General features: G+C 36.6%; 1 protein-coding gene across 1 annotated transcript in view; it reads left to right on the top strand.

The window, feature by feature from the left end:
* The window catches only part of LOC126484198 (leukotriene A-4 hydrolase), a 117,903-nt gene that overhangs the window by 72,845 nt on the left and 32,969 nt on the right, over window positions 1-12,089 (top strand). Inside the window, exons 10-12 of the mRNA XM_050107611.1 lie at window positions 1,164-1,335; window positions 1,461-1,694; window positions 11,510-11,614. Coding sequence (XP_049963568.1) covers window positions 1,164-1,335; window positions 1,461-1,694; window positions 11,510-11,614 — 511 coding nt within the window. The remainder of the gene's footprint in view (window positions 1-1,163; window positions 1,336-1,460; window positions 1,695-11,509; window positions 11,615-12,089) is intronic.

Below are 12,089 nucleotides of genomic sequence, written 5' to 3'. Positions count from 1 at the left end.
ACTCTGTTCTTGGTCAGTATTCTTTATGGCCAATAGTAAAACATTATTCTCCAGTGTTTGTACATGCTTTTCACACCTAATGAATCAACAAATAACACAGTTTTGAACTGTACTTTTTACCGAAATAAATATTTAACATTCTGATATTTTGTTACATTATTAACTATTTTCATTTGCACTCGAATAACCTTTCCTTTTACCATAGACTTACTTAGCATACTATAATACAAAATTCCCCGTCGTCTGCATTCACACTATCTTAAAACTTTCTCACACTAGTTCATACAGTGTTCATCAGTAGAACAATGATATACATATTTACTGTAGACCACACATCGTTCACACTACTAAAGCACACGCAAAAGTGTACAAACATAAATAAACAAAAAAGCCTTCAAGAAATAAACAGAACAATTCACAAAAACATTCTCTTGACCTGTTTCTTTAGGTCTCTGTGCACTCCTGGACTCTGGTGGTCAAAATTCTTAACTACATATACATTGGTTCTTTCTGTTTAGTCCTTTTCACTACTGACCTCTAGCAGATGAATATTAGAACTACGTACTTGACTGAACCCACTTCACACCACTTGTCACTCTGCACATATGAGTCATTCTCCCAATACACAGGCTCTAGACAGGAGCAATATAAGGCACCATGCCTCGAGGTCAATAAAGAGCCAAGCTTGGAAGCAGTCTTCCCCACTTCATTACCTCAGCTGAAGCAGTCAACATTATCAAGTAAGACTAAAGAGTTAGTCGAGTCTCAGACGGAAATGTAATTTTGTAAAATGATGAACATTGTACTAAAGAGAAGAGTTGTAATTGTATGCGTCAAGTGAGGGGAAGGATTGTGTCAAGTTAAGTAAATCTTTTTATCATTCATGTAATAAAGTAAACTAATATCTCATATGTTGTAGTTCCAATTAACCATCTCCCAGAGCAACCAAAGAACCCAAGTTATGGTCATAACAAGTGGGATCAAGAACTGGGGCTGTCTCGGTTCAGAGTTTTGCATTAGTAGTCCTTTCTCTTCCTCTGTTTCCTGAGAATGAGGCCTTTGGCATATAAATATTGAGAAGCCAGCAACTTGCAATATTTATGTTTCTGTTATGATGGATTTATTGGGTACTATTAGTATCTTCAAACAACTGCATGTTACAGAGAAATTTGATCCATTTCTAAGAGCATACCTTGAGAAATTCAAATACAAGTCAATTGGAACAGATGATTTCAAGGAATTTTTGTATGAATACTTTGCTCAAAATGAGGATCTGAAGAAAGTTGATTGGGACACATGGTTAAAGAAGCCAGGAATGCCACCAGTCATACCCGAGTAAGTACAGAAAAATTACCAAACAAAATTTGTATATACTTTCTATTTATAAATGGTGTTTATTTTTTACATGAGCTGGTGGTATGTTAAGTCCAGTTACAACCCTGATGTTTATGTTTTTGCAGTTACAAAACTTCACTGGAGGAAACATGTACTGACCTTTGCAAGAAATGGGTGAAGTGGTCAGAAACTGAATCTTGTCCATTCTCTGCTACAGACCTTAAAAATCTGAGTTCCTTGCAAGTGAAAGAATTTCTGGCTCAGCTGTTAGAAGAGAAACCATTATCTCTTGAAAAACTCAAGACTATGGAAAAAATTTATAAGCTTAATTCAGTAAAAAATTCAGAGATTCGATTTAGGTAAGTTTCAGTGAAGATGCACACATACAAATTGGTTTGAACCACACTTTTCTGTTTTCATTTGATTTTTCTTCATATATTGGGTTTTGTTGCTACTGTTGCTGTAGTCATTACATTAATTCCCCACTTTCATGTTTTTCTTCTCTCTATCTGCAATTTACAAGATTCCTTGTCCAGTGTGAGGTGTGAGAAAAGAGATGACACTTCAAGTTGCGATTTAGTCTTATCTATTCAACTCGTTACTCAGTTGACTGCTTTTCAGTTTCTCATCAGTTTCAGGGCTTGGATATTGTATCTGGACATCTTATATGCTATTGACATCAGACATGAGCAGTTTGCAAAATGGTGTTCTGTGGATCTGTCAACACTAAGAACAACTTCTTCTAAATGTAGTTTTACATTTTTAATTTTTTATTATTTACTTTTACTACGTATGAAATACTCTTATGCACACTGAAATCTAAAAATGTAGCAATAACAAATTTTAAATAGCATTAAATCGGAAGCATTACATTTCATTCATGGAATAGAACAGCAGTATGTGGAAAAGAAGACAACATGTCAGTGACAGAATACACTACATAGCCATGAAATCTATGTATGTCCACATGATGCCTCTTTCCTTGTATCCAGAATAGGTGCTCGGGAATAAAAGTGCATGTACAAATTTTGGGCCAAGAATGTACTGTACTTATACTCACTCATGTGTACACCAATTGCCTCATTCTACAAGCAGTCTGCTATGGATCCACTTGTTTGTTTGACAATTTGTGCTGTGTTTAGTGTGATGAAAGGTGACAATTAGAAAAAACAAAGACTACTACAAGTAAAACAGTATTTAAGTAACAGAGGCCAGGTGCAGCTTGTAGTTTCTGTACTGGAGAAGGCTGTACCATTTTTCGATTGGAAGTATAGTGCCAGGACTCTCTAAAAATTTTACAGTCTGTATCTCATTTCCTTTTCATAATCAGCTACAAATAACACCAAAAGTGATCTCTAAGGAAGATCTGTACATGACATATTTAGCTGCCAACGTCACATTTCCCATCACTTTATCACAACAAACTGTACTAAAAAATTATGCGTTTTGGAGCCATCTTTACTGTAGTATATTAGCTTAATGTTTTTCATGTTTTTGATCCTGTGCTTGAGACATTTAATATTTTTTGTGTGAGTTCAATCCATAGCATTTATTAGTTTGTGCAATGAGATAGTGATTTTCTAATTGGCTGACAGAAGCAAGCCCAGAAGCCGACAAACTGTTTTAAACATTTACAAAGCTAACCTGCCATGTTTTTTTGTTTATTCATACTTGTACATTATGTAATTAGGTACCTCAAGTGCTACACTGCATTAAAGATCTCATCAAGCTAGTCATTTTTATTACAGTTTGTTGCATTAAAATGTCAGGAAGCATGATAACTATGCCTAAATGTGTTATCATGCAAGTACATTGCTCTGTTAAAATTATGTGCTTATTCTTCCCTGTATTTGTACTGTGCCTGTTCTTGATTGATGTTCAGATCCCACGCCCGGGTTCCCGGGTTCGATTCCCGGCGGGGTCAGGGATTTTCTCTGCCTCATGATGATTGGGTGTTGTGTGATGTCCTTAGGTTAGTTAGGTTTAAGTAGTTCTAAGTTCTAGGGGACTGATGACCATAGATGTTAAGTCCCATAGTGCTCAGAGCCATTTGAACCATTTGATGCTCAGATCAGGTCAGGGTGCACCAAGTTCCTTCGCTTCCACCGTAAGTTCATGTTCTGAATTTTGCCTAATAAATTGCACTCTGAATGAATTAGCATTGTGTTGTTTCCAGACTTGTGGAGTGCTACAGGTATTTGTAAGAAAATAAAATACAACACGCAAGAACTCAGGCACAATACGCTCATAAAAAGAACCTTGCTAATAACACACTTTACCTCTCAAACCTTGTCAACAAACAAGGAAAAATAAAACACTTTATCCCTCAAATGTTGTCAACAACCAAGGAAATTATTAGCATCTAAAGGTAATGGGACATGTTTCACATTCTCATTTCCTCTAATCAGCTGTGAAACTCTTGCTAGACAGTCCCACTTATGTTACTGTGTTCTAGTCACTCTAGCGAGACAATTACAAACTTAGCATTCGATTCCTAAAGTGGATAGAGTTGCCAATGCTGGAAATGAAAAACTATCTTCAAACAATCTAAGTATTAATATTAAACATTGGTCAGTGATGCATGAAAGCATAATAGAGATACCGAGGGATTAGATAACTGAGGTTCACTCACTCTGTGGATTCCATTTCATTGTAAACAACAAAATGTGAAAGGTTGGTTAGGCACCCTTAGGCTGAATGAACTGCCTACTAGAGAACCATAAGAGCTCTGTACCCCGCAGAAGCCACGATCCTAATGTCTGCTATGTGGAGCTGTAGTTGAGTCGACATTCATTGATCTCTGACAGCAGCAATGGGCAGGGAGTGGCAGCTTTGCAGGCCCACCTCAAGCAATAGAGTAATGTAATTTTGTAAACATCTCTATGGTATTGTCTCTCTGTTGTCACAGCTCTATAGATGGCTACTGTTTCTGCCTGCAGCCATTACTGCTTCACAGCTGAAAGCTGGCAACAGTGGTGTGAGCTGTTAGGGATCTTCTTAAACTATCTCGACTATAAGTGGTATTTCAAGGTGCAATCAACAGTTCCAAAAATGATGACTGTCATCATTTAAATCTGCTGCAAAGTATTTAATTTAAACTCTGTAATCCATTACTGATAAACATAATTTATTATATAATATTTTGTGGCTGCTCTTCCTCAGAGTCTACAAATCTCACCTGACAAAGGTATTATATGTTACAAATACAAAGTGGTAGGAGCACTGTGTTTGCAAATTTCAGAAGGACATCATAGGAAGATTTTGCATTTCTGCTCGAGAAACTTTTGAGTTTTTACCTCTAGGCAATACAGGGTACGACAGAAAAGTAATGAGCCTGACAGTACTGTGAGCAGCTGGGCAACGCTGTGTTGTTCTACTGGTGTAGACCCGTGTGTTTATGCCTTCCAGACACTCAGTCCGAGTCAGCTCTGTATAGCCATCACTTGATTTTTGAGAGTGCCATTAATGAAGTTGTGTTTTTGTTGTGTGGTACAGAACTGGAATAGTGGGATTTAGAGCAACATTATGCCACCAGATTTTGTGCTAAACTTGGGGAATCCACGAGTGTGATTTTCGAAAAGTAGAAACAGCCCAATGGGAAGAATTCCTTATCAAGGGCACAAGTTTTTTCTGGCACAAATCATTTTTGGAAGGCTGAAAATGCGTTGTAGATGAACCTTGCTCATGGAGGCAGTTGACTTAAAAAACCAATGAAAGTGTCGAACACGTGCATGGTCTTATGAGATCAGACCAACATTTAACAATAAGGATGGCAGGTAACCTGTTAAACATAAATACTTTGACCATACACCAAATTATGACTGAAGTTTTGCACTTGAGAAAGGTTTGTGCCAAAATAATGCAGAAAAACCTCACAACTGAGCAGAAAGACGGTCGAAGAAACGTGTGTTGATCTTCTTGAGAAGACTGCCAGTGACCACAAATGGTTCAACTGTGTGATCACTGGTGATGAGCCCTGGATTTTTTAATATGATCCTGAGACAAAGTGGCAAAGTGAGGAGTGGCACACTGAGACATCTCCTCATCAAAGGTCAAAACAAAGCCAATTTGCTTTTTTGACAGTAGGGGTATTGCACATAAAAAATTTGTTCCTCCAGGGCAAACTTTCAACCAAGTGTTTTACAAAGATGTCCTGTCCTTGAAAAGCTCAGGAAAAGGGTGAATCGAGTGAAACCGGACATTGCAAACAAGTGGATGCTGCCTCCTGTGGGGGTGCACAGAATTTTTTTCCAGGAGGCTGCACTGCAAGGTTTTAAAATCCCCATTTTTTATCTAAACGAGTTGGTCAGTCTCAAGAAATCTTACACTGCAAGAACTAAATTTTGTAGTTAACACAAAAAAACTTATTATATACTGAGGGCTATCCACTCAATATATTAATGAAAACACTGTACTTCAGATTCAAGGGAGAGGAGGGGACTGCGAGGCATGTGCCTCTCTTTGTCTGTAATCATCTATACATTTCAATGTACTTTCATTGGAGTCAACAGACATCATTTGCACATAAGTCATCTTAAAGCATAACCACAACACAGTACATAACAAAACACACAGGGCACCAACTGCTTGTTGGCTGCTGAACATTGCAAGAGATTCCCACCTTACCCAGGAAGCTGCCTGTCCTACATTTTGCATAAATTACAAACGACTGTGCTTGCAGTTGGAATATATGTGCAAAGTGAACAGAATAAAGGTGTTAAGTCATAAATACTCTGAAATGAAAATTCATCCTGTTTGGATAACACTGATCTGTGATCATCAGTGTAGCATTTAAATATTAAGTCAGTGGTCTTGAACTGCAACCTTGTATGTCAGTTTGTTCATACACCAACATCGTATGTCAATTTTTATTTAATATATGGCTTGAAATTAATTTTCGCATTGTTTCATCTAATATGTTATTAATGAAGTGTATGAAGACAATAATTTCATCATCTATATCAAGATAAAGATGATTTTTTTCTCACTCTCCTGTAAAACTGAAGTTTTTAAAGTACGAGGTTGCTGTTAATGGCATTAAAGTGTTACTTATTTTTGCTCCTTTATAGTGTATTTTGTTATTCAAATCTAGTGTTGTACACAATGCTACATCTTTCACTTCATACAATAACAAAAATTTCAAAAACATCAGATCCTGATTACATGCTTCGATAGCTGCATTACCCAAGAGCTCTTGTTTCTTAATGTTCTCATCTTCCCCACCCTACCACCCAATCCCCTGCCACACTAAAATGTTTGTTTTTGGGGACAGACTTAGCACAAGGTGACAGTGTGGTTGTGAGCCAATGGGTGTGCATATGAAATAAAGATTGTGGTAACAGATTGACTTTTATCATAGCCTATTGTGTACATTTTTTGTTGGCAACATTTGCCCCATGTTTAATACCTGTCATTGTAATGAAATGTGAATCCTGCTTTGAAATTGGTTCAGCCATTCCTATTTTCATAAAGGATCCATTATAGAGACTATTTTTAGGCAGTAAGTTGCTCTTGCCATTAGCTTTCTCTGATACTTTGCACCAAGATGTGATTTTTAACTTTTTCTCATCTTTGGTCAAAGAAATATAACAGACGGAGCTGTGTGAGTTCATGGTCATCACTTCATGAAAGTTATTTTCGTAGTTCATTAAAATAAAATTCAAGCATGTTTTCAATTTCAGAAGCATTATAATGCTTCCTTCTACGATGAACAACATTAGCACTGTTTTCTGCATTTCTTTCAGCTGTTTGAAAAGGGGCATATGAGGACTATTAATGATCTGGAATATTTTGCTTTCAAATACACCTTGTCAATCTAATTTGTAAATGATGAAAAACTGGACGTATATTCAAGAGAACGGCAACTCAAATTGCTGTCTGATCATCCAGATTTAGGTATACTGTAATTTCCTGAAATCCCTTAAGGCAAACTTGGAAATGGAACATCTGCTATCCTTCCCCAAATTTTGAGCCTGTAATCCTCTCTAATGACATAGTCATCAGCAGGCTGTTAACCCCTAATCTTTCCTCCTTCAGCACCTTATTTTTTTTTTATCTTTCTTCAAGCTTTCTGCCTTATATTGTCAATTCACATGTTATGTTCTGCAGCCTTTGTGTGCCCATTGTCTAAACATTCCTGTCCCATGTCAGTATTGCTTTCTAAACCTTTACAGCAAGGGTTTAACGTTTCTTTGATTTGTGTGTTTCTAATTCCACTGTTTGGGTTGCTATGCTGTTTCTTAGAAATTTCATTTAACTCGCTTATATTTTACTGTTGTCCTTTCTTCATTACTCACTTCTCTGCTTCATACTTCATACATCAATATTGCAATGCAATGTGTTTGGTCGCCCTTTCACTTTGTAGGGGTATTTCTTTGCTTCATAATTGATTTTTCATGCTATTTAAGAATGCTTATACTTTCAACCTGTGTTCATTAATTATTTACCTTTTTCTACTTTCCGTACCTTGTAAATGCAATCCAGACAACTTGTGCTTGCTGTTTACAAAAGCAAATTTTTGAGTATCAGTGAGCTGCTTTTTCTCTCTGAATGAAACAATTACTAGAAAGACTTTTTTCCTCGATTTCCTAATGTGTAATGCAATGATTAATTGTAACAATGAATGGTCAGAATTGTAAGAGTATTGTTTTTAAAAGTTGATTTAATAGCTTCAGCATGCTCATTTCATGTCTTCTTTCAAATCTGATGATGAAGTTATTGAAAGGAAATGATCAAATTTGTAACCAAGCACTTCTGCCCAGCGTAAAGGATATAAATAGAGCCGATTGAAAATCAGCTATCTCTCTAACATAGATATTAGTTCTGCAGTAATAAAATCTTCAATACCTTGTTTTCCAGCTTTCTGACATGAAGCAGCAAATTTAGACAAAAGTTCTGTCCTACTGCATTCATCTGAAGTGAAAAGTCTTGTTTCTGGATTGTTAGATACCAACTTGTTGAAGAACTAGATGCTCGCATTTATTATTTCTCATATCTTCTTTCTTCTTTTATATTCCTATTTTTGCTGAGTCTTCTATCTATATGGAAAATAAAGCCTATTCTTCCTTATATTCTTTGTCACAGTAAGAAGACTGTCCCGTATGTTTGATAGTTTGTAGAGCATTGGCTTATATGATTTGAAATAAATTATTCAATTTGTTTGTCAGCTCCTTCTCATGTCATGCAAGAACATTGTTCTTTGATTGCATTCTAACTCCAAGTCAGTAAGTTTGTTTTACAGAAAGCAAGCAATAATTTTGTAAATTTTGCTTGCTCCTCCTTAAAAAATTTAATGTAATGATTCACACCTTCATTGATAGTTTCACTTCCATTATTTTCTAAAACAAAACAACAAGAACTTTTTGAATTTATGACAAATTGTGACAAGATATTTGGCATTCCATAATCCCTATTAAGAGCGCTTTTCTTGGCATTGTATCAGTCATGTGACATGATTCACTATAATGATTTCCAAGCACAAAGAATATACTGCCCCATAACAGCTATCAGTGTCAGGTCTGAGTGGAGTACATTCAACAAATTTGAACATGTCCCTGCTCAGATCTCCAACAGATTTTATATGTCAGTGTTAAATTAATAGGCAAAAAAATTGGGGTTTCTGCATTCAAATATTTTGTAGTTGATAACTAAGGGGCAACCCAATCCATACTCCTAGCTGGAAATTTGTATCTTCCTTGTTGTTAATACTTTATTTCCTCTTAACATATACCTTATTTACTCGAATCTAAGCCGCACTTTTTTCCGGTTTTTGTAATCCAAAAAACCGCCTGCGGCTTAGAATCGAGTGCAAAGTAAGTGGAAGTTCTGAAAAATGTTGGTAGGTGCCGCCACAACTAACTTCTGCCGTTGAATATATGTAGCGCTACACAGGCATGCTTTGCAGGCACAAAAATAAATACTGGCGCCAAAAACTCTGCGTCAGTAAATAAATTAAAAAAAAGGTGGAAGACGAGCTTTTTTCCTCCGCCCCGAGTTTCGACCACTGCATTTTCATACATTATCCAACGAAGTAAATGCAAATTCCGTATTGTTCATCTTCGAATGTAGCAGCATTTCAATGTACTACGAAAATCCGACTGGCAAGACTGTTTGGGAATTGTCAATATGGCCAACTCTATGTTCTGAATTTTTTCCCACCTGTGAGAAGAGATGGTTGCTAATAGGAACTTTTATGAATAGTGAATGACATGCAGTATTCTCTTTACCATAAGAATAATACGATTATAAACATTTTGCCATGTATTCCTTTGTGTTTGCTGCTATCTCATTTAAATCCTGTCTGCCTAATAAACTACGAAACTAGAGTGAGACAACAGCAAATGCGGAAGAATATACATATTATGTCCATGTTTATATTCGTATTATTCTTATGCCTAATAGTGATATAGTCAGAAATGAAGCACGACAATTGACTAGATTTTTAAATCTAAGATGACTCTAATTTCTGTGCAGAATGTAATGTACTACAGAGGCGTCTGCAAAGATTTTCAAATGGAGAAAAATTTTCGCTATACTCTCGTTCAGAACATCATCTATCATACGCAGTCTATTATTTGGTTCTTGTTGATCATTACCAAAGAAAGCAGCAGTGTAAGTAACAACAAATAGCAGTCTCTTGCCATTGTTTCGCTAATGAGAGAATTCCTCTCTTTTTTTTATTGTAAACAGCGGTAGCGCGCACAAAAGCAAGTCATGCCACGAGCGGCGACAGGTCGTGAACACTCAATATCAGAATGCGACAAACAATGGATGACACAGTACGGTAATGCATTTTCAGCTTAGAGTGACGTAAACACCTATAACAAAGAGAACGGCACTTATCATATCAAAGAAAAATAAGCGGTCAATTCAAACCAGACGAAGCACGTGAAAAAGGAAGGGTACCCCTAAAAATACGGACGGAGTGCCTGATGCATAGCAGTGGCTACCTGGTAAAGCTTAACTGCTAAGCTTACGACTCGAACCAAATTACTGTAGCTGTATCGTCATTCATTCGACCTAAATTGTTTCTCATATTACAGTGGACCAACTATGTTTTGATTTGGAGGTGTGGCCTAAAACTTTTCTCTCCCCTTGAATTTCAAGTCTCAAATTTCAGGTGCAGCTTAGATTCAGGAAATTTATTTTCCCTTGATTTCGAGTCTCATTTTTCAGGTGCGGCTTAGATTCCAGTGTGGCTTAGATTCGAATAAATACGGTATTGCTTTCCTTTGCTCTTAGTTTTCACAGGAGGATGAGGAGAAGAGAGGAGGACAGTAGGGGTAACACTATGATAAGACATTGGACTCACATTCACCATGATGGCAAATCAAAGCCCAGTCCAGCTATCCAGATTTAAGTTTTTGGTGGTTTGCCTGAAGTGCTTAAAGTTTAAACTAAATGGTAGGATGGTTCCTTTGTAAGTAACATAGGCTCATTTCCTTCCTCAACCAAAGCTCAAGTTCCATCTATAATGATGTCACCTTTGTCTCCCTCCTCCCAACATCACCACCCCACTCACTCTCACTCTCCTACCCCTTTTTAATGCCATATTAGAGTTTCCTCTATTGAGCATACATAGAGTTCCTTACTGATGATAGTTGCTAATGTAACCAATTCTTCACTACTGCTACTGCTAGCCACTGAGGCAATACTCTATGAAAAGCTATCAGGAAACCAAAAGATCATTTTTATTTTGACTCTGTTGTGCCACATTCTAACCATTGCAAAGTGATGCTGTACATCCATTGACATCTAATAGCAGACATCACTTAAAGACAAACAAATGTCATGATATTTAATTTTGATATTGTAACTATGTATTCTTTCTTTTAATATAAATATATAAAAACGCACACACACACACACACACACACACACACACACACACACACACACACACACACACATCTGTCTGCTGATTCTTCTTTGTACCCTTGTGCTACTAGCAATTCATCTGAACTATGTGACTGTTTGCAACATTTTTGTAAGTTTTTTTTCCATTCTATAATTTCCATTGTCATAATAAAATACTCACACACTCATAAATGATATATTTTGCATGCTTAGTACACTTTGAGGATCAGTCATATTTATTAAATGTGCAGTATTCTGTAACAGCAAGTCATTAGGAAAGAGAGATTGCATCTGATCTGCATGTGTTCTTGTTTTAAAGATGGCTACGTTTGTGCATTAGAGGAAAGTGGAAGGAACAAATTCAGCATGCCTTGGACTTCGTGACAGAGCAAGGACGTATGAAATTTGTGCGACCAATTTACAGGTATGTGCTCTTATTCTCCTCTCGTGTTAGTCATGTTTCCCAAACAACCTACATATCTTATTATTTGCTGGGAAAATAATATAATTATTGTTGTCATTAATGAATAGATTAACATTTTTGTGGTTCCAACAGTGTCTATACACAGAAAAATGTGGCAATTTTAGGATAAAAAACTGTATTTGTTAAATTAAAAGAATGGAGCCTGGCAGTACTAGAAACTGTTTCTAGCTGAAAGCATATACTGTAGTCAGTACACAGCCATTAGAAAGTTATCTTGGCTGAAGTGTGTACTCAAGGGGCTCTCAACACTTCTTACCTTCAACTGACCCATCATGCCCTTTGAAATTGAACACCTTGTACTGTTTTATCAAAAGCTTGTTTAGCAAGAGTGACAGGAAACAAACTGCAGAGTGTCTAAATAGCCACAATCAAACATGATGAAGATATGTGTGAAGCATTTGGTGACTTTGAAAGC

Source organism: Schistocerca serialis, chromosome 6, assembly GCF_023864345.2.
Source record: "Schistocerca serialis cubense isolate TAMUIC-IGC-003099 chromosome 6, iqSchSeri2.2, whole genome shotgun sequence".
Classification (NCBI taxonomy): domain Eukaryota; kingdom Metazoa; phylum Arthropoda; class Insecta; order Orthoptera; family Acrididae; genus Schistocerca; species Schistocerca serialis.
The sequence above is the reverse complement of the archived record's forward strand: the minus strand, read 5'-3'. Positions and strand labels throughout refer to the sequence as shown.